Source organism: Falco biarmicus, chromosome 2 (assembly GCF_023638135.1).
Source record: "Falco biarmicus isolate bFalBia1 chromosome 2, bFalBia1.pri, whole genome shotgun sequence".
Classification (NCBI taxonomy): domain Eukaryota; kingdom Metazoa; phylum Chordata; class Aves; order Falconiformes; family Falconidae; genus Falco; species Falco biarmicus.
In genome coordinates this window covers 69,205,419-69,232,474 of record NC_079289.1, presented here as the reverse complement: position 1 = coordinate 69,232,474, position 27,056 = coordinate 69,205,419, and the positions used below count along the sequence as shown (strand labels likewise).

Here is a 27,056-nt window from a genome sequence, read left to right as displayed (position 1 = left end):
GCAAGCAAAATTATACCAGCATGCTAATAGTTTGACAAGTCTGTTCTTGAGCAGAGCTGTTAAGCAGATAAACAAACAAAAACTCTGCTCATGCTTATGTGTTGTGCTTGTGATGTTTGCTTTTCCCCCTCTCTCTAAAAATGATTTTAATGAAAAGAATGTGGCTTCAAAATGTCCTTTTACTTCTCTCATATAAATTAAAGTCATGCAGCCCCCCCATATATGTAGATGCTTAGAATGTGAATGCTGCATGCATTATGAAAAAGGAATTTGGAGTAATTTTAAACAATATTCTGAAATGACCAGGGTTTAAATTTGGCCTGGGATACTGAGCAGCCCACACTTCCCACAGTCTGCAGTTCCCTTGCTTTCCAGTCCCTTAGGAGGGTTATGGAGAAGCTTTTCCCATCTCTGCTGCAGAGACAGCAAAGTGAAACACGAGCAATCGCTGCGCTTTGCAGTAGCTGTCGTGGCCCAGGTTTTCACAGGGACTAGTGGAGGCACCAGCAGGATCCCGTAAAGCTGCCGGGGAAGGGTGGTTGGGCTGGCGCGCATTAGTCATCCCGAGTGGGCCAGTCTCACAAGGAGGAACGTCATCTTGAGAAAAGCTGTGAAGCTGAGCCCTGGGAAATTTCAGGCTTCTCTCTGGAAATAGCAAGCCCACCAGTAGTTTGTAGATCTAGAAAGACAAATGGAACAAAATTTCCATAAAATATGTGGCATCTTGTGGATGTCTTGCTACCTTTCTGTGTACCACTTTTTCTGGTTAGAGTATGTTCTGCCACCATTTTAGTGTCCCCGCTTTGCTGCAGAATGAACAGTGGAACGGTATTTCACTGTTTTTTTGAAAAGTGTCTTCTTCCTCAGCCCTCCTTAGTATTGTGAGCTTTTGTCCTCTGAGATGTCCTTTTTCCTCTCTTACATTTAGCATATTCCTTTTATACCTCAAACTGTGCTTCCCCATGCCCTTGGGCCTTTTAGTTCCTTCCACAGAGCTGTGGAAAAGAGGGACGGAGCTTAGAGGAGGCATTTTTCCACCTCGATGTAAAACATTTTCCCCTCCTCCCTTGGTGGGATAGTAAATCTTGAAGAGAAGACCACAGGCTTTTGTCATTAGGCAGAGGTCCAGGGTGGGAAATTGGAGTTGCATCTCTCCTGGGCTTGCTGAAAGGCTTTGGTTCAAGAAGTAGTAAGGTCAAGGTGAGGTCAGGCTTGGCCGCTGCACACATGTTATGACCCTAACTTTGTTTCAAAATTGAAACCAGCTTGAGACCAGGTTGTAAAAAGAAATGCATGCAATAAAGAGAATTTACAGAGCCGGCAGAAGCCCGGGTACAGTAATTTATTTATAGAAAGCATGTGGATTGGTTAATAAGGGGAGAGTGCAGCACAACGAGAGTTGTGAAAGAAAGCTGAGGCTGTGAGTTCTGCAGTATTTCATCCTTTCTAATGCACCAGCGTTGCCTGGCCATTACTTCCATGGAGGGCATCATAAGGTGTGGGGTCAGAATTTCTCCAAAGAGACTAGTGGTTTGGGGTGCTTCAGTTCTGGGGTGCCAGTCTCAAAGAGTCTGTGAAGAGGTTAAGAAGTTAGCCCAGGGGAAAAACCCACTACTGATGTCCATCAGCTATAGTGGATGCTGCATAAAGGTTTCTGCCTAGGAAACTTAGAAATTGGTAAGGAGAAAGGTAGAGGAACTGCGACATTAGTGAAATGTTTTGTTGTGTGTTTTATCATTATTTGTGATGAAAGTGAGGAAATGTAGTGGGCATACCTCTTGCTGCAGAGCTTGACTGGTTCAGAGAAGAGCCTTTGGGAATGATGCTTGTGAAAGGTGTTGGGATACCAGGCTGTTTAACTGGAAGTCTCAGGGCAGACTGCTGGGTGTTAAGTGGAGAGCTGAAAAATACCAATACTAGGGCCATTTCTAAGTGCCTGTTAAGAAAAAAAAATACAGAACAGCTAATTGATCCGGCCCCACCTTGTGTAAAAACATACTGGAGAAAAACAGGTTTTTTGTCAGAAGTCAGCTGAGGCGTGTTACAGCTCACCACTGCTGGAGGGGCCCGTGGTGCTGCCTGCCTCCCCTCCCAGCCGTGCGGTCTGCCTCCTGCCAGCTCTGGCTCTGCGCTGACTGCAGAGCAAACCAGTTTGATTTCCTGATCTGCAATCCTTCGCCCCACCCTGCAGTTTGCTTTTTCTGTGCTAACTTTCTGCCATTTTAGTGATCTCAATCAGCTTATCATATGATCCAATGAGTGCCAGAAGGAGCTCAGTGCTCCCCAGAGAAATTTGTGACAGGAGGCTGGAGGGAGGCAGGGGAAGGAAGGGTAGGATCTCTCCACGGCAGGAGCTGGGATGTATTAATTCAGCTCCAGCTGTACTGAGAAACCATACCCTTATGGTGGTGTAGCTAAAGGAGACAATGTCTTGTTCTTGTCTAGCTATTGTGAGACAGGCAAAGAGAGCTATTGCAGGTCTGATGCATCTCTTGAAGATACCTTGCTTTGTTTTACTAGTGAAGACCAAAACAAAGAGAAATGTCCTTTTGCAATGCCCTAAGTATGCTTGTGTTTACCTAGTAATATGTCACCCTGGTGCTAGGCACTGATGCATAGAAATAAAACATGCAATACATGGAGTTTTAACTATTCTGGCATGTTAATAAACTATTGTTACTGACAATGAGCTTTGCTAAAGTAAATAGAAGGGAAGGTGTGAATGTAATCTTTGCTTAATCTTGATAATCATCCTTTTAATGTGGAGAAAAAGAAATGGATTCTAAGATTTGTATAAGAAAAATTTAGAAATAACCTTTTTTTTTTAGCCATTTAGAGTATTTGTTGTTTTTTCATATGAAGTATCAGAAGGGTCCAACATGGTTTGGGAAAACCCAGTCGCTGGAGCTCTTGTCTGAATGTTTTGTTCTGTTTATATTGAAGGGATTGGTGAGATGCTGGCGCTGATGATTCTCTCTCTTATGCAGGGTCGGCATGTCAAAACGGGTCAGCTGGCAGCCATCAAAGTCATGGATGTTACTGAGGTGAGTAGAGGAACATTCTGCTTTATTAGTAATACAGGTAAAATCTAATAATGAGAGGTGGCATATGACTTACCTTGTATTTATGTTGAAGGGCATAGTCCTGCCATGTGAACGTTTGCTTTCTGTTTGCAGGACCTGACCTCTCGAGCCCGTCTGCCCTTTACGAATTTTCTGTGTGCTTGTGTGCAGGGGCCTCTGGCCTTCACAAATTGCTTAGCTGGTCCCAGGTGCATAAGCACACATAGCCCCCTTTCAGAAATTTCTCAGAAGTGGGAAAAAAGTCAGATTCCTCGCTTCCCACAGTTTTTCTCTTAAGTGTACCATCTTGCTTTTACCAAAAAAGAAGGTGAGGAGGCTCCTTGCCATAGAGGACAGTGGTTTCCCTGGTGCATTTTCAACCTACAAAGGGTATACGTTTATTCAAAGGAATGGGTCCAATAAAATTCCAGGAAGCCTAAAAGCAGAAACATCTGCAGGAATGATGAGCAGACTGCTGGCAGAATTCAGCAGTGTAAAGTAGTAGTTGTAACTGACCCAGGGGGATTTACTGTGGAGCTTTAGATGGGAAAGATGAGGAATTAATCCAGCCAAAGAAATAAAAAATATATGACTATATTTGAATCCTTAGATGTCTTGCAGTTTATGCTGTTCAAAAAACAGTTTAAATTATGTCTTCAAAACAGATCAGGAAAAGCATGGGGTTTTCCCTGTTGATTCCATTTGTGTTTTATAGAGTTATATCCGCAAATGAACAACAACAGCTTCATATTTAAAATCCATTGAGATCCTCCTCTGTGATATCTGCAATGCTTGACTGATATCACAGTTCTGAGGAATTGCACCTCTTCAAACCAAGCATCTTATTTGCTGAGCTCCTCAATCTCATATAGGTATTAGGAGGAAAAATACGTTGATGCATGTGTGTTGCACATAGTAGGGGTCTTTGGCAAGCTGGTTATATTAAGCAAAACTCCTACAAGGGTGTTGCTGCAAAATGTTTTATATTTTAGTGTGTGTATATAGGCGCCAACAAGTAAAAATGGCCTTGGAGACAAGCTCCTAGGCGAGTGGCTGGGCTGTAATGGGTAAGCAGAGAGGAGAGGGAGGAAAACAAGAAGGCAGGGCTAGGTCAACTGATAGGACTTCAGTCATATCTCTGAATCTCTTTCTGATCGATGGGCACTGTGACTGCCCCTCTCTAACTTAAGCTGTTGTGTCTGCCAAGAGCTAGACATTCTTGCTTTGTAAGATGACCTGATAAAAAGCAATTTTCAGCTGGAGATTTTCAAAGGCTGCCTTCATGAGGAGGCAGTGCTCTCGCTGCAGTTAACAAGCAGACAAACCAGAGAAGAATGAAGGTGAGTTGACACACAGTGAATGTTCTTTGCACAGCAAATGTTTCCATTTGTGCAGCAGTTTTATGCAGGGCAGCTTGCTGGACTGTGCACAGCAAAGGCTTCTTCCATAACATTAAGACTGGCTGTACTGCACACTCCCTCTGTTTTTAATAGCGTATATTAATCACAAACAGTTGTAATGGAGAGGTTGCACAGCAAAAAGAAAACAATTGGAAAATGCTGTATAGTATGGCTGAGCTCATGTTGCAGGAGATGGATTGTGTTTTGAAAGTTTCTGTAATTTTTGGCTGGTTTTGAAAAACTAGTGGTATATTGGCGCGGTCTATCTTATCTCACAAACTCATGCTTTTTTAGGGGATGAAGGGCAGTCAGAGGGAGGAGCTTGGAGATGTTAGCCCCATGCAGCTTAGAAGTGGTGTGGTTCCTACCAGTGAAGCTCATGTGTTTTTGCTTCAAAGTAATGAGTCTGCAGAGGCTGAAAATGTGATGTAAATTCTTCAAAGTCCTGCTAAGTCAGCTCAACTTTTTAACACCAGGCATGGATGATATTATTGCTAAGACCAAGCATGGGTGATACTGTTACATGTACCATTTTCTCAGTGGCACATGTGGGCACAGGATATTCCCATCCACTCTTGCTCACTGGTTCCTTGCCTGTTTCTCAACACTTGTGCCGGCACAACTGCCCCAGGGCCAGATGGTGACCTGGATCACTGAACAGGCCCCAGTTCTAAGCTAAAAATACTCTCACTTCTCTCTTTCCCCTGGTTATTTATAACCTGGATCGGTTCATTGATCTAGTTTAGCGCATGACATTACAAACAGTTGTGCCGTCGCTGTGAAGAAGGTGGCGTGAGACTGGAAAAGAGCTGCTGCCAGCCATGGGGGAGAAAGGGCAGTAGCTCAAATTGACTTTGCTGGTAGAGATGTCCGTATCATCAAGCCATGGCTTTGGTTCCTCAAGGGATGGTTTCATGAACGCCTCCTTCTGCTGGTGGACTGTGCAGCTGCATCCTCGTTCTAGCTCACCACAGCTTATGGGGACGGTGGGAGGAGAGAATGTGGGGACAGAGGGGGCAGTGACTGCCACCCTCAGCACTGTCCTGAAAGAAGTGCTGAAGGAACCACAACCTCAAATTTACCATCTCTGCCTGCTTCACAAGCTACAGTTAGATGAACTGCTCTGGTAAGCTAATGGTAACACTGTGTTCATGCCCTTGGGGAAAGAGGCTTGAGTGGGAAATTCCACAAAACTGAAAAATTGTGGGGTTTTTTTGATGAGCGGCTACTGAAGCTCTAGGTGCTTTGTGCCTCTGTGCATGCTTTACTGGCAGCGATATGCCTTTCTGCTTAAATACAAGTAGTGCCGTAGAGGATATCTGTGTTGTCTAACCTGCCTTGAGAACAGACACAAGACTTTCTTCTGGGATACCTCTGATCCAGTGCTTGCCTTGCCAGACGCTTAACAAGGTAGAAAGCCTAATGGGTCGGCATGCTCTGTGGGCACACCCCAAATTTTCAGTTTTCAAGCCCTCAGTTCTGCAATTCACACATTGCTCAGGATCAGCAAGGTTACGTCAGTTCTGGGCTGTAAAGCTTTGATCACCCAAATGGGAGGGCTGTCAAAGTCGGAGTGGTGGCTTACCTTAGAAGTTTTGGTTGGCGTGAAGAAAACAAGGCAGTATAACCTCCAACTAGAGACACCAAAAGAAACTTTACAGCTCTGTAATGTACATGGCACTGTGGAAATGCTCTTCATCCTTCTCAGCTTTTCTTGTGGTTTTCTCTTCAGATTTTAATTTTGAAAAGAATGGTGGTAAGGATGAGAAAAGAGGAGGTGGGCTGAAGATATCAGCTTGATCTTTGAATATATTATGACTAGTTAGTACTGCTGCCTGAAACAGGGGGGTGTTGATGTGCATAAAACTTTCCTGTCTCTTCCACTTTCCTCCTCTCTAAACAAATTAAGAAAAGACTCAGAAGATTGAGTGGATCTTTATAGATCTTTAGATTTACAGCACTAAAGCAAGCACTAAAGGAACTGTAAGATCTGCAGGATCTGTAAGTCTTCCTACATAATGGTGCATATGTAGGCCCTATTTTCGCTTTCTGAAGGCGAAGCTAGAGCACGTGTAGGGTGAAAAAATTTCACTGGAGCATAGAATGAATAAAACCAAAAAACCACCAGTTGACATCAATTGACAGCTATTCTATTGTTGGAATGAGCCCAATGACCGTAAAAGGGGAACAGTACGAGCAATCAGCATGTACATGCTTTAAAAATTATTTTCCAAAATGTACATATGTAGGATGACTCTCAGGCTGCCTGTGTGTTGTGGGGAGAGGCACGATTGGAGAGATTCCTGTAGTCTGTCTTTAATCTTTTTATTGTAGGATCTCTGTTCCTTTTGGGGCATTGTTTTGGAGAAGGCTGTGTTCAGTCCATGCTGACCCCTTCCACTCGCTGACCCTGCTGTTAGGTTGCCTTAAGCTCCTTGCTGTGCGCTGGTGTGCGGCACTGTAGCATACCAAGTGAGCTGTGACTGATGTTATCAGATGCAACAACACAAGTATGCTGTAAGATTTGGCAGTCACCGTTTTAGTTAGAAGAATCCATTTTCCTGTGAAGCAAGTAACATTTAAAACCTTAGCAAAGCTTACTTGGCAAATCTGCCTGCATCTAAGCTGTTAACTTGCATTAGACCTTAAACAGATGGCTTGATTCTGCTTAACTGTTTGGAGGCTTTCTTTGCAGCTGCATGGTTGTTTCCAGTGTTACTCCTGTGTTCCCCTTCCAGCGATGCTTTTCTCTTTGAAAGGTTTAGTAGCTGATTTTGAGCGAAAAACACAATCGCTTCATTTCTGTTTGTTATAACCCCTGATGCTGCTGCTGCTTCCTCCTACCTCTTCCCACACACACTCTTGGCATCCCTTAGGAAAGTTTTCCGCATGCCTTTTTTAATAGCAGCATTTCTCAGCTCTTGTGCCCAGTGTTTCATGACTTGTCCAGTCTAGTCTGTGTAAAATTATGCTAAGTAAACAACTGGATACTGTATCCTGCTGATGTATGAAAGAAGCTGGATTGCTTTCAGTGCTTGCCTGTCTTGCCCTTTCTGTACGTGCTCTGCAGAAAAATTAACAACCCCAAACCAAAATCTCCAGGCCTGTAGAGAAACATGGCACATCTCCTGTACCTAGACAGGAAAGGTTACCCGAATTATTAATTACCATCTTCCTAACTCTACTGACTGCTTTTTTCTGTTGCAGTAGGCAAGTCACTTAGATTCTTGTGAGTCTCTTGTCTTACAGCCTACGTGGTGTTATAAACTGCGATCATATGGATGATCTATCCATCATCCATAAGGCATCCTAAAAGTGGTCTGCAGAAACACTGCAGATAAATAAAAATGTGTGTGTTTTCCCACACATGCAAGCAAACAAAAGGAAGGGAAAACAAAAATAATAAACACCAAAAGTTTGCGCTTTTATGTGGGGGGTGTGTCTTTTTTTTTTTATTATTTTTTTTCATGGAAACCCATAGACAGTCTGTGGATTTTGATTTGTTTGAAGGGAAGAAAATTACAAAGTTGATGCCTCACTCTAGAAGGCTGGGAAATGCAGATCATGATCCTCTCAGCACTGTGCAACAGAACTGAATTAAGCCAGTCTGAAGAAGCTGAATATGGGCTGGCCTTTTAGTGTGGAGACATGAATGCACTGCTTTACCTGGCTTAGTGCAGCTGCCTGATAGAAGTACTTACATACCAGTCCATGGCTGTACTTACTGTGAAGTTAGCCAAAGCAAGCAAACCTGAAGCCAGTAGAGCTACCAAAAGCCTTTATCATGTCCCTTCCTTTTTTTGTGAATTGGGGAAAATGGATCAGGGACCGAAAAATCCAGATTGTTCCCATGGGCAGTATTGGCACCCTGCTTGCTTGTCCCTCAAATGTGAGGTTGCTTACTACTAGTCTGTACAAAATGTTGTAGTCTTTGGTTAAACAGTTACCTGGTGAAACACAGAAATTCTGTGGAAAAGGAATAAATAGGAAAGATATTTACAATGTGGACAGCCCTTCTGCTTAGTCTGTTCTGAAGCTGATTAACCTCTGATCTCTTTGAGGGTTTAGGTCAAAACAAAAGAAAAAGGGGTGGGGGGGTGGGGAGGAGAAGGGGGAAAAAAAAGGTTGCTTGGAACTTTCTATTACAGTTCAGAGGAGAACAGAGCCAGACAGAGTGGTCCCTTGAGCTGTAACGTCTGCTATGGTAGGAGGTCAGAAAGAGCTACAATAGTCTTGCAGCCAGCGGGGCAGCCTTTTTTGAGCTGCAGGGCATTTGTGTAACTTACTGTTCTCTTCCTTAATTTGAGAACCTGCACCTACCTCTGCTGCATGTCCTTGCTCAGCAGCTTGGCACAGTTCTCCCTGCTTTACCACCATGGCCCTGATGCCAGGAGGCTCAGCCCTGCAGTGCTGGCAGGATTGTGATGCTGGCTGACATCTCTGTGGGACCAGGCTCTGCAGCCGCTCCTGTCAGCTCCATGCTGCTTGCTTTTCTGCAAGATCCCTGTTTGGGTCATGCAGAAGTCATCTTGTCTGTCTTCAGCATGACAACTGTGTGTAGGACCTCGCATGGGGGCTCATGGTGTCCAGCAGGTCACAGCGCCCTTGTCCTTGGGTGGCAGAGCAGTGCTTAGCCTGCCAGCTCACACTCAGAGTAGAGCGACATGTAACTCTGGAGAGCCTTTTGTCCTCACATTCATTCAAGGAGCAGAGACTTTTATCTCCCAGCAAGGCAAATACATCTAGCACCTGGCTTGAGTCAGTTCTGCAATTTTTGGACGTGATCCAAGAAACTTTCCTGGAGCAGTGCTGGCACCAGTTTGGATAAAGGACAGACTTTCACTCTCTTCATCTGAGTCCTGGGGTAGTTAGTAAGACTGTTGCACTGGAGAAGCTCATCTGGGAAGGGGAGGATGTCAGATTTGATGCAACTGCAAGAGGGAGGTTGAATAGGGTGCACCATATGTGGTTTGAGGTCGGAGCAGAAAGCCATGGCTGTTTCCAAGCAGCTTGGGAGATGATACACAACATGGATTAACTGGAGAGAACTGGTGTTGAGCACCAAGGCTCTGCGCTGCTGTGTCCCAGCAAAGAGCAACTTTACACTGATAATGTGTGATTGGGGGAAAAATGGGCAACAAGGAGAGAAAAAGAGATTTAAAACATTTATACATGCTTGGTTCTCTATCTACTTTTTTCAGCATACGGTTTCTTCTTAGTGCAGGATTTCCACCTGAGTGGAAGACTGTTTGCATGCACAGCCTATTCGTTGGTTGTCCTTGTGGGCATACTGCTCTATATATTTTTAACATGCTTGTTTTGGAACCTGACTGTTTCAAGGCTGGAAGAAACAAATGCTTTCCTTTTGCCAAGAAGGTCCTTGAGGGCACCATTGCTGCCCCACTGGCATCTATTATCTTTCAACAGCAAAAGTGCTTTGACTGTGAAGGCTTCATGATGCTCATTTAGTAGTATTCCTGTTGCATGGCTTTTCAACTGAGGCCAAGAGATGGCTTCATACTCAAGGTTGATTATGGATCACCGTGTTAAGAAAGTGCAAAGAAAACGGTGTTGCCTCTGCCTTCTCCTCATCTGTATGCTTATGCCAGGTCTGATGTGCAAGGTTTTTGTCTTGTCTAGCAGAAAATGTTTTGCTGGTGCTCTGTAAATCGTAATGTCGTTTAGATTACACAGACTAAATTTGTGGCCACATAAAAGGAACTTTGCGGTAGTTTGGAGCACAGAAGAATCTCCTTGTTTTAGTGAGACAGCTTTAAAATTTTGCCTACCTGGCTGTAAGAGAACCAGATAACACTCTGCTGTAGCACAACAGATGATGCTCAGGATATACTCCTCATCTGTGGCACTGAGATCTGTTACTGCTCATCAGTATGTGAGAACACATGCTTAGTACTGGAACATAATGGAAACTAGAAGGCTGTGTAGGCTACAGCTGACTTCCATTGGCAGAAGGGCAGGATTGCGTATTAAGAAGATTTCTCTGCATGTCTTGAGCTCTTTGTACAAGTCTGGACTGTTTCTTCAAAAATGTCTTCCCTTTGGTCTGATGGTGCAACTGCATTGACACACTCAGAAGGAAAGGATAAGTCATCTAGGTGAGCTATTGACGTCTGTTACCATCACTGTAATGAGCAGGACAGGTGCTTGAATTCTAGCTTTTGGGCACTGTTTACCAGTCCAAGTGGGCAATACTCATGCATTTAAAAGTAATCCTGTGCCTGGTTTTCTTCAGTCCTTAGGCTTGGTACCTGCAGTAATCTGGAAACCTGCTAACAGTGACAAGGCAGTCGCTAATGACAGTGTGATTTCATATGTATGTGAATGACTGGTAGCATGTATCTATGTTAGGGAAATCTAGACCCTAATGCTAACAGTGATGATGGCTTAGTGTGGGTAGTATGCAGATACTTTCACAGTTGTGATATTTAACCTACTGGCCATACCTGCACCGACGTGAATTTGAGCAGTAATAGTGTGCACAAGTTCTAGAGATGGAGCATTTCTTCTGAGCCAAGGGGAGCATTTGTGCAGGTGGCCTTGATGCGGGCGATTTGTTGCTGCCTTCCCAAGCACTGAGGTCTGTTTGTTTGAGGTGTCTGAGGAGATTTGAGTTCTGATGGGAAACAAATGTTTTGTGTGCAGATAACAGCAAAAAGTACAGGGCTGCATTTTGTATCATTTCTGTCAGACATGCAGCACAGCTCAATTAACCCCTGGTGAATCAGACGCATTGTCTACTCAAGGGAAACAAGGCAACCCTGTCACTATAGTGTTAAAGCATGTGTGCTCTTGCCAGTTTGGGCAGAGCAAAACGAACAGGGATTGTGACGGAGCATTGTGCTTTCATTTTAGCAAGTATCTAGGCTGAACTTGCGTCTGTGGCATATTCCTCCTACTTGAATAGTCAAGCAAGAGATCCCAGGTCAAGTATAAGTTGTTGTCTTTCAGAGGTGCACTTGAAAATTTGGTTTGGGCATTAGGATCAAAGGCAGGGGAATTAATTTTCTGTTTTTGTTAAAGGGGCTATATGTGCTTGAAATGTAATCTTCCTTGACTGTTTTTAATTGTGATTTCATAAACCACACCTGCCCGTGGGCTCCTCCTGTTTTTGCTGCGACATTCCATATTTTTATCTTGACTTCCTAAGGAAATGAGGCTTCTTGGCAATATTGCCTGTGTCCTGTCTGCTTTTCCACCAATTACCTTTTGGATCTGCTGGCCAACTTTGGCCAAATTTGATGATGAGGAAAAATTCCAAAGATACAAAGTCCTGACAAGTTATGTGAATACTGGCAAGCTGTGTGGAGGAGGGAGAGGCTGAAATTTATAGCCTCTGCTTTGGGAATGGTAGGCAGACCTTAGCCACTGTCCGTTATCAGTCAGCTGGCCGCTGTTTTGCAGTAAATCAGGAGGGCTTTTTTTGTTTGTGGTTTTTGTTTTGTTTGTTTGTTTTGTTTTGTTTGTTTTTTAAGGAAAAGTTATAATGCTTGACTTTCCAGTGAGTGCTGCAACTATAGGAGTGTGTGCAGGGTAGCACATGCAATCTACTTTTAAGCATTTTAGAATCTCCCTTTGGTTCTTGCTTTAGTTTATGGTTTCACAAATAGTCTTGTACATTTGGGATTATCCTGCATGATCTCTCTCCTCTTTTTCATTCTTAACATGTGCATACGTATATATAAATCTAAAATAGCAATGTTATTCTCTAGCATTTAATGAGACAAAATGGTTTGCTCTGAGTCCCTTGACAGTGTCCTTTTGCAAGATGCAGTTTGAGTAATTGTGTAGGGACTTGTTGGCTAAAATACAGTCTTAAAGCCCAGCTCCTAAATCTAGAGATTATGGCAGCAAGTGCTAATGCTCAAGGAACTGGGAATTCATTGTACTCTAAGCTGGCTTGTAACCACGGTAAATGCTCCCCTTGTGCTTAACAGGAAAGTGTTCTTCTGCCCCTGTGCCTAGTCTCTTAAATATGCAATTGGAGGCACACGGCTGAGCTAAGCATTAAAAGAGCCTTGAAGATGCTGTGTAAACTAGTTTGGCTGATCAGTGTAGGAGAAGATGCTGTTTGTCTCTTGAGCCTAGAAGTGTCTCAAGTTCTTTCCAACAAGGGTCCTGTGCACATTCCTCTAGATAGGTTTAATCCAAAAGGGATTAAAGCCCACTGAGTGTGCTTTGTGTAGCCTCTCTGGCAGAGAACATTTTTCTACTGTTAAATAAAAGTGCAAAGGTGTTGTCATTAAATTGTAAAGAGTGGTGCTTCATAATAAGCACGTGGTTTAGTTTTGCTCTTCTTTCTGTGCCATCTCTCTTAGTAAGACCCTGCTTCAAGCATGATTAGGCCAATGGGAGTCTGGCCAAAGAGGCATCTTTTTGTTCTGATGATTCCCTGTTGATTTTTTTCATGTCAGATTTTATTTCTCAAATGTTTTGATCTGAACGGTGTGTCTGTGAGAAGTGAGGGAGTTAGCAGCAGCAGAAGCTACTGTTCCTGCGTGGAGAGCAAGCAACATTGGTGTTGTGTTTTGCCTCACATCCACCGGGTAAAATAGTAGGTTCTTTACCCAGCACGACACTGGTGCAAAAGACGTGGTGAGAGTTCATCAGCCTGCTCTCTTTTGCACCTAATTCTGCAGGATGATGGGGGCCTTCACAGGCGTCTCTCTCTCTGCCTTGTGGAGGGGTCAGTTCCAAAAATAAACTTTCGATATTTTGCATGTTGGTTGGTGTATGAGTTGTTTCTGCAGTGCTTCACTAGAGCAGGGATATTTTCCATTGTAGCTCCTTCTTCCCAAACTAAATTTTAGTGTCTGATTCTAGAGCTGGTAAGAATTAAGTGGAAATCCTAGTGTAAATGCAGCAGCCCACGGACCTTCAGATAACAGTTACCAGTCTGGCAAAGCACCTTGGCTCTGTGTGCAAGAGCAAGACAGGAGAGTGTCCATGATTCCTGAAAATAATTTTCTTATGTGGTGTATTTTACTGAATGGAATTGGGCCAAGAGACCACAGGCAGCAGGGAGGGCGAGCATCCCCATGGCTGGCTGCTGGCTGCTTGGCTTCCCCTGCGCTAACCTGTCCTCCCAGCCAGGCAGCTGTGAGTCACTGCTGTGGAAACAGTGATGCAAAGGCAGCACCATTAAGGAGGGTTTTATTTGTTTCTTGCGTATTTTACCTCAGCGGCCTTTTCTCTAGCATTTATTGGTGTTTCCTCTCTTTGAGCCTGTGAGAAAACCCCATTATTTATAAATGAGTTAGTTGTTTTTCACTCTGAATTTTTCTCTTTGCTTCTCTTGCTGTGCCCATTTGCAACAATTTGTTCAAATGGGAGGCCTTGAGTCAATTATAAAATGAGAGTTGCAGTGATTTATAGATCAGAGCAAACAAGTCGCCACTCAAATTTGAGACCCTGAGGGTGATGTCAGTTCCTATTTCAGAATTGCTGCTGCTCCTCAATTCTGGTTTGGGAAGAGTTTGGGAAATGTACCTAGCCCAGTCTTGATTTGGAACACAAATTGTTAGTTTGCACTGTTCTTGTAAAAATGGACGGATCAGCGTGCAAATGCAAACACATTCTCTTTCCCATGGCTACAAAAGTAAACAAACAAACATGCATGTAAATTCAGGAAAGGATTTCTCCCACTGGCAGGAAAGAAAGGAGGAACATTTGCATTTTCTATTTATAAATATTCAGATGGCATCCTGTTGAGATAGCAGTGCTTCCTCCTGACATAGGTGTCTATGGGTTTTCACTATTTTCTATTTACTTCTCCCTCAAGACGTGATTTCACAATACAGCAAAGCCAATCTGATGTCTGGCTGCTACTGTAGGGGCATCCCTGGCTCTCTCCCCCTCCCCCCTTTCCCAGCTCCCCATGTACCATTTAGAGGGCTCCATTGGCAAAGAAGTATTTTCTTTTTTGTTTTGAACACAGATTAGCTTTCTACTGTTTTTGCCCCAGCAAAAGCTGGCTGCCGGGGGTGGGTGAGAGGGGCCAGGCAGGGCAGGGAGTGGGAGAGGCAGCCAGCAGCCAGGAGCAGGTCTGCAGCAGCAGCATCTCTGCAGCGTTACAGCTGTGAGGCCACCTGGGGCATGTATCCCAGCAGCCATCCCTTTGCAGTGTGAACCCATCAGGAAAGCTGGCTGCGACGCCTTTCCGACAGCCTGGATGCATCTTCCTAGGCCACCTGCGATGGCCGCTGAGGGACTGTTTGTGGTGCTCCACACCTGCAGATACAGGAATAAAAGAATGGAGTGTAAAAGTCTTCTGCAGGTATTCCCCCACCCTCTGATTCTTTCCACTGTGCAACAGGCTATTTTTAGTCTTGTTTGCTTGCCTCAGAAATTACTTCACTTTCTGCTTTGGACCATTTCCATAACATTTATTTTGATTCTTAATTCCAATGTTCAGAATAATGTCAGAGCAAAGAATTGCTGGGTGGCAAGCTCGGTTCCAATGGCAGAGCCAAAAAACACGTGCTGAGGATGTGATGCCAGCTGCCTCTCATGTAGTGACCCGTGGGAGATTGGCTTAGGTGAACCACATTTTGGACCATGCCCCGTATTTGCAGGCAAAGAACCTTGTTAATCCTGAGTTTAATGGTGCTTTGGTTAGTGAATGGCAAAAGAAAACAACCCTTTAGTGGGCTAATCCAGGTAGGCAAAGTAGATCTACCTCTGAAAGACATCTGTTTGCTTTAAGTGAAGTCCGGAATCAAAAGCCCAGCCTGCCCTTGCTGTACATGCTTGTGTGAATTGCTTATTCACTGGATATCACTTTTTATTCCTCCAGATATTAGTTAGGTATGATTTAAATCAGCAGTTTCTTTGGCAATAATGCGGTCTTAAGGTATATAAGGTGTTAGAGCAGACTTCACTGTGGGAGACTGCTCATTTTACCATTGTTGCATATGATATAATAATTTGCCACATTGAGGTATAAAAAAAATATAGTTAGTTTCCTAACAGGTGAATTTCATATCGATGGTTGATAAAGCAGAAGAATGCAAATCAGTGGGTTTGGGCAGATTGTTGTAGTTTCATAGGAAAGACCTGCTGACACAGTAGCATCCCTGAGGCAATGCTGGATCCAGAGGGGGTGAAGACTGACGGGCAGTTAATAGGAATTTTTCTTAGAGAAAAATGAAGATGTTTCTTCACTGGTCTTCTCTGCAGCGTGGTGATGCATGGGATGAATACAATTGTGGAAACTCAGGTATTCAGGAATTGTGTGTTTGGTGGACAACAGAGATCGTGCCTATTGCTAAGGTACAATATACACCAAAAAGTTGTATTTCAGTGTTTGAGATTAAAAAAAAAAAAGATGACATCTAGTATCAAGCCTACATTCTTGTGAATTTTCTACATTTTTTTTCCTGAGTCTTAATTAAGAACCACTCATGATGGATGGATGCCTGGTTTGGATTAGGGGTCTAATCCATGATTGTTCAAAAAGTACTGGTATTCATCAGCCTTTGGAAGACAAATAGCTACCTAAGAGTGTGGATAAACATCCACAAACACTCTGCTTAGCATGGTTCCACAAGCTGTTACATGCTTCTGGAGACATGGCCATCTTGACCTAGCATGGCTGATGAGCTGTCATCTCTTGTGCAAGTGTTTGTATACATACATCCTCTTGACTGCACTCAAAGCAAGTACTTGTGTGACTGCTGTGCTTTTGGCCATCACCAGAGGGCTTCAGAGTGAGAAACCTTCTTGCCTTCCACATGATGTGAAGAGCCAGAAGTTTCTTCTGAAACCTGATAACACAGCAACGTAACAGGGACCATTGAGTTATGAGACCATAGAAGCTTACTGGTGTTCAGCAGTTTTTTGTATCTTCCATTCAGAGAACTCATTTCATCTGAGTTTTTTTTTTTTTTTTTTTTTTTTTTACCTCTTTTTATTAACTTTACAAGATGAATGGTAAAACAGGGCCTTACCTGGCCCTCTAGGTGTGAGGCAAGTAGGGCTGGTGGGCAGCTAATAGCAGATGAAGGGTTTTGTGGCATCCTGCACTTCCCTGAAGGGAAGAGACCAGGGGATGCAGGTGTGCACAAGCATGTGCCTGCTCTCCAGACCAGTGCCACAGTGTCGGTGTTGGGGACAGGTGGCCAGAACTGGCTTGCGACTGTTGCATGACTGTACACACTATGGCTCTTGGGGTAAAGTGTCTACTCACAAACCAAAGGCATAAGGGAATAAGGGCTGTATTGTATGAAAGACGACCTTAGCTGGATGTCTTGCTTTGAAGAGGTTTGCCAATGAGTTGGAGAGCTGCCCTCAGCCAAGCCTGCTTTCAGTGAGGAAGTTTTATAGGACATGAAAAGCAGTAATGTCCTTTTTTTCCACCGTGCCTTGCCTTTATATGCAGCAGCGCACATGCACTGCTGTCATCCCTTGTGTTTTGGATCAGCGGCTCGGCGTTAGCCCAGGGAGAATTGTGAGCGCCTCTGGTTTCTCTTGGTGGTGTGGGAACGCTGGAGCACATAATGGCTGTGATTCAAAGACAAATGCTAGCTCTTTGCTACTGATCACTTTGGCAGAAACCTCCAGATGCTCAGAGACTACAGATGGAGCTGATTTGGGGAGAGTTGTTTTTTGTTTTGGTTTTTTTTTTCTTCTTTTTTTTCTTTAAAAAAGCACCCACAACCTTAGAACTTCCTTTTTTCTTTTATTATTATGTTTTGCTATCTTTGTAATAGCCTTCTTGTTCTTCCTCATCTGTACCCCCCACCCCTCTCTTTTTTAATTCATGCCAGCCAGAGCGCAGCTAAAGGCTTTTTCCTAGAGGAGCATCATTTGTTAGTAAACCGGCAAAGACAAGCTTAACCAATTTAACCAGCAATTTCTGTGAGGCTTTCCTTTTTGACTGGGCTTTGGGATTTCTTCATGTGCCCATTGGAGGGATGGGGCTGCAGGAAACCACAGGAGAGGAGCCTCCAGCCATGACGGGCTTTGTTCAGATGCCTGTAGTCTGGCAGAAGCTGACCTCCACAACACATGGTCTTTCACTTAGTTGCCTCTCTCCAGCTGTTGGAGAGGTCTGATTTGCTGTGTGTGGGATTTCTGCTGCTTCCATGCTGCTTGGTAATGTTTCCAAACCAACCAGTGGATTCTTGCCTTGGTGGTGGAGCTGGAGCTGGCAGGGGTGCTGCAGCCTGTCCCTTTGTGTATGGCTTCATTGTCACACACTGTCACAGAGCTCTGCTCTGAGCAAATCCGGTGCCTTAAAGCATTTCCTCCTCAATTTTGAAGCTCTCCAAACAATCCAGGTTTCCTCCTTTGGATGTAAGTGCTTCCCCCTACCTCCACAATGCTTTGGCTAGGCTGGTTGCTCTTTGTTCAGTTTCGATCGGTGTGATTAAGGGAAGGTTTTTTGAGTCCATCACTTTGTCATGTTATGGTCCTAGCGTAGTGCAAAATGGTTGTATGTGTTAGGGTGAATACCCTGAGCACAGAATGACAGGCCTCGTTCAGCTCATGAATCATCTTCCCCTGACACCCTGAGTAGTGATAGCATTACTTTTGTTTCAAGGGAAAAGTCCCTGAGAAGACCATTTATCTGGACAAGAGAGGCCATCTGTTTGGTCTTTTTTTTAAACATGCAACTTTTGATTTTATCCTTAATGAAAGTGCTGCTCCAGGGTGTTCGAGCTGCACGCAGCTCCCGTGCAGACAGTGGTGGGTGGGCACAGCTGGGCAGGCTGGGGCCACATTTGGTGCAGGAGTTGTGGTGGCTGCTGGAGGCTGGGGAAACCAAAACAGTATGCTTTCTGAGGGAGATCAAATTATTCCTGTATAGGAGGATTTTAGTAAAACATGCTACACCTGCATTTGAATTATAGTCAAGTTGCCGAGCGTCACTTCTTAGCAGTGGCTTGTGGTACAGGAGTGGGCTGTGCCTGTCTGAACTGCCTGTCTGAGAAAAGAGACCCCAAAGCAGATCCCAGCTAGCTCACAACACACACACACACATCCTTTTTCTGCTGCCTTTCGCTTTGAACATGTGTGATGGCCAGCAAGTGGAATGAACAAAGAAGTGACCCTGTCACCAGAAACCCAAAGGAGCAGCATTGCCTTTCTCCTCCCCGGGGAAGGCTGCAGCCTGGATGGGGAGGAGGTTGTGCTGTCACCTCTTCCCTGCCTGGTGCAGGGTTTTTGCTTTCTGGGTGAAGTGGCGTGGTCTCTCAGGTTTCTCTTGACAGCTTTGTGATTGATTTAGGGTTGACCTGTCAAGGGAGAGTTTTGGACTGAATAAACCTCATTTTCTTCTTATCAGCACCTGGGTATTGGTGCCTGGCTCCCTTGTTCATATTCAGACTGGCATACACATCCACAGTTTTAAGCAGTTCTCCGACAATTTATTATGTTTGTCCCTGTAGCCCTAAGGGTCCCTTTTGCTAGTTGTGGTGCAGTTGCAAAAGGCAAGGCAAGGCTGGCAGGTCGGGGGCTGGTGGGAGCCCCTGCTTTGCAGCTACAGGGGCAGCAGGACAAAGAGCAGCCGAGCCTCACCAGGAGCCAGTGTTGGGGTTGGGAAGTGGACTCCTGTCCCCAGGCTCCTGCCAGCGCTCTCAGGGTTTCAGCCTAGGAGTGAGAGACTTGGGCTGGGATCTGAGCTGTTTGTTTTTAAACTGGAGAGTGAGATGCTGTAGTGGCTCTGATTTTTGAGGTGAAATACCGTTTAATAAATGCAAGCCTGTTCATAGTCCAGCAGCAAAAACAAACACATACTGTAGTATCAAGACCATTTATATTTTCTCCAGTCCTATTTTCTTGGCTGTTAATCTTGGTCTCTTTGTCACCCGCCCAGCTAAGGGTAAATGCAGCTGGGGTGTAATATTTTCTGTTAATACTTGTTGCTTTTATTTATCCTGATGGAGGCATAAGAGCTTTTCTTCTGAGGCAGGTAAATAATTAGCTGGCTGTAGGCAGCTTCCTTGCTTGGAGAGGGGGAGGAAGGGAGAGAGGGGACTGTGACACCCCGTCTGATAGATGGGCATGAGCATCTTGTGGCTCTGTTCATTGTTAATTCACTCCTACAGCACCTCTCAGCTGTGAGGTTTCCAGGCGTGCTTGGCAGCACCGACAACAAAAACATCTGGTCCAAAAATATAGTTCCCTTCTGCTGGCAGCTGCATGAAAATGATTTTGTACATAGTGGCGTAACGCCAAATGCACTTACTTGTACACTAAAGTGCACAGCCTTTATAGAGCTTTGGCAGTGCAGGGCAATTTTAAATGCTGTGCATAAGTCAGCATTAATCTACCAAAGAAATTCAAAACCTCAGCAACTGATTTTATAAAGAGCTCACTTATCACGCATGCCCAGACGTGGCCATACCTTTATACCTGTCTAATAGCTGTTCCTTTCTGAACACAAAGAAAAAGCCTTTTGGTCACAGCCCTGGTTGTCATCTGTCCTCTGGAAGAGTTTGACACAAACATGAAGGGAAATTTGCCCCTTGCAGACTTCTCTGAATTCTTCCCAGACATTTGGCTGTTGCTGATAGAGGTTGACTGTCTCCCCTCTTGTTGTGGGAAGGACCTATTCTGTGCTAAAGAAAATGTTAGCTGTGAATCAAGTAGTTTGTGTGTCTGCTGGTAAATTGTAATTTGAGTGATCAGACCTGATAATTACAGAGTCATCATCATCATCATCTTGTCAGTCAGTTGTAAATCATTCTGTAATGGATTTCCTTTTTAAAAAAGAGCTGTATTTCTGAGTGCAAGTGTATTTTAGAGGTAAAATATAATATTCATATTCCTTCCTGCTTCGAAAACCCTTAGGGTTGTAAGTGTGGATCTCATTTTTACGTGAACAAGCCAATTGAAGAGAGGTCTTTGCTCTGGGAAAGCTGCTCTCAACGCAGGTATTTCTAGTTACGTCTTTTGTGTTTATTCCCACAGAATAGCTGAGCTTGGTGGTGCTTTTTCACCCTCAAATCTGCTGTTGGGTTGTAGGTTTCAGGAATGCTGAAGAAGAGCATGGAGAAGCAGAAACCCCTGGTCTGGCCTGGCATCAGTCATGGCTGGGGTTTGCACACTGCAGAAGGAAACCATTCCTCCCCAGCAAGAAGCAGTTGGTTTGAGGGCTTGGACAGGGTATTTCAGTGAGTGTGTGTAAACTGCCTTACAGCTACCTGATGTTAATCCTCTGCTCTGTTGCTGCTGGAAGGAGCAGTTCTCACCAAAAACAGAGAGAGGAGGAAAAGGTGGAGATGGTGGCAAAGGGAGGAGGAGCAAGCCTCCTCCTGCCAGCTTTTGAAGCAGTCGTTGCTTGCAATGCCAGTGAAAAATACTGAAGGTATTTTCTGGGGTATTTTTAAAATTGAAAATGGAATTTGACAAGCCTGTAGGGCTTGGTCAGGTCTCCTCCCTTCTCACCCTAGCCACTCATGGTCTGCACAGACAGTATATATTCAGCCTGTTTCTCAAACACACGACAGTGAGGTGGTGTCTCAGCTTTCTTTGCAGTCCCTTCCACCCCTTGTCTGGTGAGAGGAATGGGCCTTTGAACTTCTTGGGTTCTCCATGTTTGTGCCTGGCATTTTGCATCTGCAGTACTTCCTCTGTGTATGGCAGAGGAGAAGGTTGCGGATTACCGACAGAGGCTGAGCAGTGACTAATATTGGACAGGAGGTGCTGAAGTGTTGAACCTTTAGGCAAAGATTACCTGCAATTAAAACTTGTAAGGACTTGTGCACTCACACTGTCATTCAATCATGTTTGTAAGACACACGTACAGATCAGACGATTCCTTTTATTCCTGGGTAATTTACATATTTTGGCTGCTTCACAAAAGAAACCTTGTGTTGAATAAGTCAGATCATGATCTCACACTAGTCCTTGCTTACAAGGTGTTTCTTGGAGGCTGTAGCGTACCCAAAATTTGAAGTTTTCCTTTTGTGGGTGTAAAACAGAGTGTAGATTACAAGCGGCAAGTACAATCGCTGTTAGACCTCTGTCAGAGGTACCCCACTCTAGAAAAGAAACATTAAGTCTATTTCTTCATAATGATGGCCTAAGTGACATGTCACTTCACAGCAGTGGATTGGTGCGCTGCAAAGAAGATGCAGTAATTTTGTTTTCAGAGTTTTTCTTAGTACTCATTTTCTGACAAAATGCAGGACTTTGTTAGTATTGCAGGAGGAGTTTTAAATATTTGGAAGGAAAAGTTGCAGCACTGGCAACATTTTAATGAGCAGGATTTGCTTAATTAAAGCCTAGAAGACTCGGGGACTGCGGACAGCTGAGGGATTAGCAATGTGTTACAAAGTTCTTCTTCCATATACCAGTTGATGTGGGTTCAGAAGCCTCGGCTGGTAATAAAACTGCAGTCGTCCAACCGCGGTTTGCTGGCCTTAACTGTTGCTGCTACCAATAACCAAAACCTGGATTCATTCTTTCTAATTTTAGGCATGTAGCGGTTGTGCTGAAGGTTGGAGCATAGCTGCTCTGGGTGCCTGCGATTTAGTGTGGGGGAAAAGGTGCCCGTAAGGGGACAGGTCAGTTCCACCTCAGGTGGGACTTGTCCTGTAGAGGGGTGAAGGTCACTGGTGGGACTGTGTCTCCTGGAAGTGCAAGGTGCTTGCTTTGTGGCTGGCGCTGCTCACTTCTGGCAATTGTGGTGGTGCTTGTTCATGCACCCCCCTATATATTTTTTGTTATTTAATTTTTAAATATATGATTAGTTTTGGAGTATCATTGCCAGTCAGTTCCCACCGCTTCGCAAATCTGTGTGTTTGCTTTTGGTCTAAATAATATTACGTATTGAGCAGTGCCAAACCCTCCATCACTGTTGGGCAAAGAAATGGTGGCATGTGATGGAGCTTCTGAATTTCTCTTGTCAGGTACCTCTCCAGCCCCATGTCTCGTTAAAAAAGGATCCTATATGAAACAGCCCTGAGGAAATGCCGAAGTGGGATTACTTTTCCTTCCTCTCTTTTGTTCTGTTCCTGTTTGGCTGTGTGTGATTACAGCTTTTGGATTTATGATCGCAAACTGTTGGGATATTTTATTTGGTTTTTATCATATATGTTTTATTCAATGTACAAAATGAAAGAGGGGCTGTAAATAAAACCCTCTTCCTTATTCATCTACAGGACTTGTTGATCAGTTTGAGTGCGAGGCTGTATAATGAACAAATCTGTCTTTTAAGGGGATCAGTGTCTTCATGTAATTATAGGTTTTCATGATGTGACGTATGTACTAGAAGAACATTCATGTTATGCAAGAGCTGCCATTTTTAATGTATTTTATCTTCCCAGCTTAAATTTCTGCTAATATAGCTTCTGTGTGGTGTTTGGTACATAGGAAATCCACTTTCAGTCATTTCAGCCTTTTGATTTCTTTTCTCTCTCAGATGTTTGCCTTCTGCCCCACTACCGTCAAAGTTAAAGCTTAGTTTCAAACTAGAACTTTAGTTTCTTGTTGAATCTCTCCAGCTGCATCAAACCTGCAGGACTCGGGAGCCTTCTCCATCTCCAAAGTCCACGCTGTGTCCCAGCAGTGTCCGCACTGCACATGCAGGGAGGGACCCATGTGTCAATCCCGTTTGGGAAGGGCGGGAGTGGCAGAGCTTCACACTGCCTGGGGAGAGCAGGGGCCAAGCAGTGGGCAAATGCCTCCCCTGGCTCTCTCCTCCCAAGAGATGCTGCTTTCCTTGGCATCAAATGCACACTGAGATTTGAAGTAAAAAATGTATGCAACTTTTTGGCTTTGTGCATAAGCCTGATTTCTCTTCAGCATCTATGTCTCCTGTTATTGTCGGAGCTTGGAGCTTTGCATATAGGAGATTGTTTTAATTTCTTTGCTTCACACACAGACTTATTCTTCATATCTGCAGCGATGGCTTTTTCTAATCACAAAAAAAACCTGAGACTGGATGTAGAATTGTATAGCAACAGCTGGTTTTACTGTGAATAATAGTAATGGAAGTAGGGTACCGAACCTTCCCACTTTTATGAGCACTCTGAAGATGTCAGTACAAGACGAGTTTGTTGCATAGTTTGTAAATAATTTAGGCTTGATGAGGATGGACAGTTGAATTGTACAGCTGGGATAAACATGCAGTCTGAGCAGGAAACTCTTAAGTAATCATGACCAGGATTGAGGGAGTAGCCTTGGAAATGGTTGGAGGGATTTGCCCTTAGGTTTCTGTCTTGGTTGTCTTCAGAAAAGCCCATGGCACCCTGGGGTTTCACTGGGGGATGTTAGAAGTGGTGCAGTCTCTGTGCCTTCAGTGCCTTCAGTGCAGCTCATTCAGTGACCAGCGAAGGCATCGGGGACACATCAGGCAAGAAAGAAAATACTGTTGTTGGCGTGATTGGCAGAGGAGGTGGTTTGGGGGGAGACAACAGACAAGTATTGTCTTCACATGGTTTTTGGCTCCTTCCTGCCTGCACGTGATTCCATCTCCTGTGCCTGCACAATGCTGTTACACAGGCTTCTTCAGGCAGTGCTGGGATCCTGCTTAAGAGCTAGCCCTCCCTCATGCTTTTTTGTCCACTTAATTTAATTGTTGCTTTATGGCTGCAGCCTCAGCGATGGCACTGCTGTGAACAATTTGGCTCATTTTCTCTCTTGTTTCAGATGGTGCCTTTAGCATGCAGTAGAGAGGGTGCTGTGCCAAGGGGAGACAAAGCAGCCTCTGTTTTGCATGTGTTGGGAAGTGTGTTTCTAACCTGCTTGATGAAATCTTGCTACTGAAGGTAACCAAATGTGGTCATAAGGACAGCACTGTTCTGCCAGCCAGTTCTCACAAAACTAAGATTTTTTTTTTGACCCTTGGAAAAGCATCACAGCCGTCTCCTGCAATCGCTCTGCCTGAGCAGTGTTGCTAGTTTGCTACTCCCGGCAGTGTGGCTCTGTGCTGACAGCAGAAGCAAGCCCAGAGGCTGATGGGAGCTCACAGTGATCAGATAGGCTCCAGAAAGCTTGCAAATGGTAAAGCCCATGAAGGGCTTTCTCTGCATGGGCTGCATATGTGTACAAGGGGAAAATTCTGAGAGGTGCCCTCACAGTGATGATGGGGCAATGCTCACCACCCATGCCACTGCTTGCTGGGTATCTGGTGCTCCTTCAGCATCACTGAGTGCGTGGCATGACTGCTGCATTTTCTTAAGGGCGAACAGTCTGGAGGCCTTTGAACAAGCACATGTTTGGGAAGGACTTGAAGAATGATGCGGAGAAACGAACATGTTGATGCCAAGATGGGAAGAGTCTGTGGGTAAGGGGTCTGTGAAAGAGAGAACTTGCACATGAATTGGGACAGGCATGGTGAATGCTGGGCATGAGAAGGTAGCAGAGGAGAGAGAAGGGAAATAAACTTCCATGAGGTCTTTAGCTTGAGGGTAACAAAGCTCAAAGGCTCTGTAAAAGACTCAAGAAAGACGGGATGTAATAAGAAAGTTGGAAACTTCTGTATGTTAAGATTTAGGAGGGACTTGTTAAATGTTTACTGCACGTCTTGATTAAAGTCTTTTCTTCTAAGCGGTTTAGGCTTTCCCTCTCAAGAAGCCTGTGTTTGGTATTTTCTTTTCAGAACTACTTCATGTCATATTTCCAGTTCTAACACTGTTGTGGCATCGGAGGGGATTGCATTTTTCCACATTGCACTCTCTGCAGTGCAAGCTGCTGTGCTTTACTCAAACTTCCTACCTTGGCAGGCACTGGCAGGGACTTGCCCGGCACTCAGAGTCTCATTGCTCTTGTGGTTAGGTTCCTCCCAAAATTACAATGTCCTTCTTAGCTTGGAGGCAGTGCTACAGCTCCCAGTTCAAATACTGTGCTGTGTGCAATACTGCCCCAACTCTTCTTACCAAAGCATCTCCCTTGTGTGTGAGAACTTTATTAACGAGTGTATGTATTATGGATTCCAGCACCAGAAAAGGTCACCTTTTGTGCTAGGCACTATTCAGACTTTCCCTGTCCTAGACAGATTCTGCTCTGAATGGATGCTGGCCAGGGTCTGGCATGTGGGGAGGAGGGAGGATGTGACATACAAGCAGAATAGTTGTTTGTAAAAGTTGGTGTCATGATTTATCCAGAAGGATTTTTGTTTGCATTTGTTGGCTTTTAAGACTTTTTTATTTTTTTATTTATGTGGGTGGAGAGCAGAAATGAAGAGTGAGAGGGAGCGGAAAGGAAAATAAACTGGGTTTCTTGTGGACTTTCTCCTGTTTTTCTTCAACCTGCATGTCGGCTTTCCACTGTTGGGGAGTGATGTTAATTCTTCAAACACTTGGTTGTAGCTTAAAATGACTGGATGCCATTTGTGCGGGGAAAGCTGAGATTTGTCACTGTCTCATTTCTTAAATCAAAAAGGAAAGTTACTGGAGGGACTAATTTGTATTCCCCTGCAAACTGGTTTAGGGTAGCATATAAATCATGTGGTGCGACAGGTAAACTTGCTCTTACCTTCATCACAGAACGCTGTCTTGCTTTATCATTGCTTGACTGTGTTTTCTCATTTATGCTTCCCCTCATCATATGGCTCAGGTAAACAAAATCTTCTGAAACTGCCCTGGGTTTCTGTTCCCTGAGCTGTGCCATCCCTTGAGAGGGCAGAATCAACAGCTAGCAAAGAGCAGTGGTCAGGCAGCCCTTCCACTCTGGGGAGTATGGATGGAAGGTCACCACGTACATGCCCTGGGATAGTTCCTTTCTGTACCTTTGGGCGTGTTTTTTTGGGGGGGGGGAGGGGGGCTGTTTTTTGTTTATTTGTTTGTTTGTTTTAATTCAGCTCCTGACATAATTTCCTAGTGCTATAGACCTTGGGAAACCATGTTATTTCCCCCCTTACTCCCCTGGGTGTGTTTCTTAGTGACAGATTCTCAGAGGGGTCTTGTACCAATTACCAGTTGCAGTGCTGGGCCAGGTTGGGATTGTTTTGCTTTGTCTTCTGAGGCACCTAGAGAAAGATGTTTAGGGAAGTATATAAAAACAGGGCAGGCATGAAGTAATTTTTCTTTTCCTTTGGTTATGTCCTCCCTGCTTCTGGCACTTCTAAAGCTGTAGTTCCCTTCTTCTCCCTCCCTACCATGATGTCCAGCAAAGTGCTTCTGAATTTATCATCTTCTAAGAATTTGTATAAATAAGCAGGATTTTCTTGCAATAATGGTGCAGAGGGGGTTACCTTTGGAGAACATGCTGAAATGGCATAATCAAGCTGTCTAGATTAATATTCCTTACATGGATCTGCTGTAGCAGCTTTTGTTTGTCTAGGAATTACTCCAGTGGCAACTATGGTCAGATACCTAAATCATTGAGATACTTAAATAATCACAGTTTTGTAAATGGTGATGTAATGAAAATGACAAGCCATTGATGCAACTGATGCAGTTGCATTGATGCGTGCAAAAAAAACCCCACCTGATATTTAGCATGCAAAGATGAATGGAAGAGCAAACAGTGTTGAGATTTTGTGCTACAGCCACAAGGGAGCTGATCGGGCGCCGCTAGCTGGCACCCTGGGAGGTAGCATGCCTGGTTCTGTTTTTAGTGTGCTAATTCAAATGGTTAGAAATGATCTTAATGCACATTGGTGGATTTCTGTGTGGGCGTATGT

The 27,056-nt window shown here is 44.3% G+C and overlaps 1 protein-coding gene across 9 annotated transcripts in view; it reads left to right on the top strand.

Moving 5' to 3' along the window:
• MAP4K4 (mitogen-activated protein kinase kinase kinase kinase 4) overlaps positions 1-27,056 on the top strand; it is a 170,894-nt gene that overhangs the window by 78,373 nt on the left and 65,465 nt on the right. For all 9 annotated transcript variants that reach the window (XM_056327272.1, XM_056327267.1, XM_056327271.1 and 6 more), the window contains exon 3: positions 2,988-3,044. In XM_056327272.1, coding sequence (XP_056183247.1) covers positions 2,988-3,044 — 57 coding nt within the window. The remainder of the gene's footprint in view (positions 1-2,987; positions 3,045-27,056) is intronic.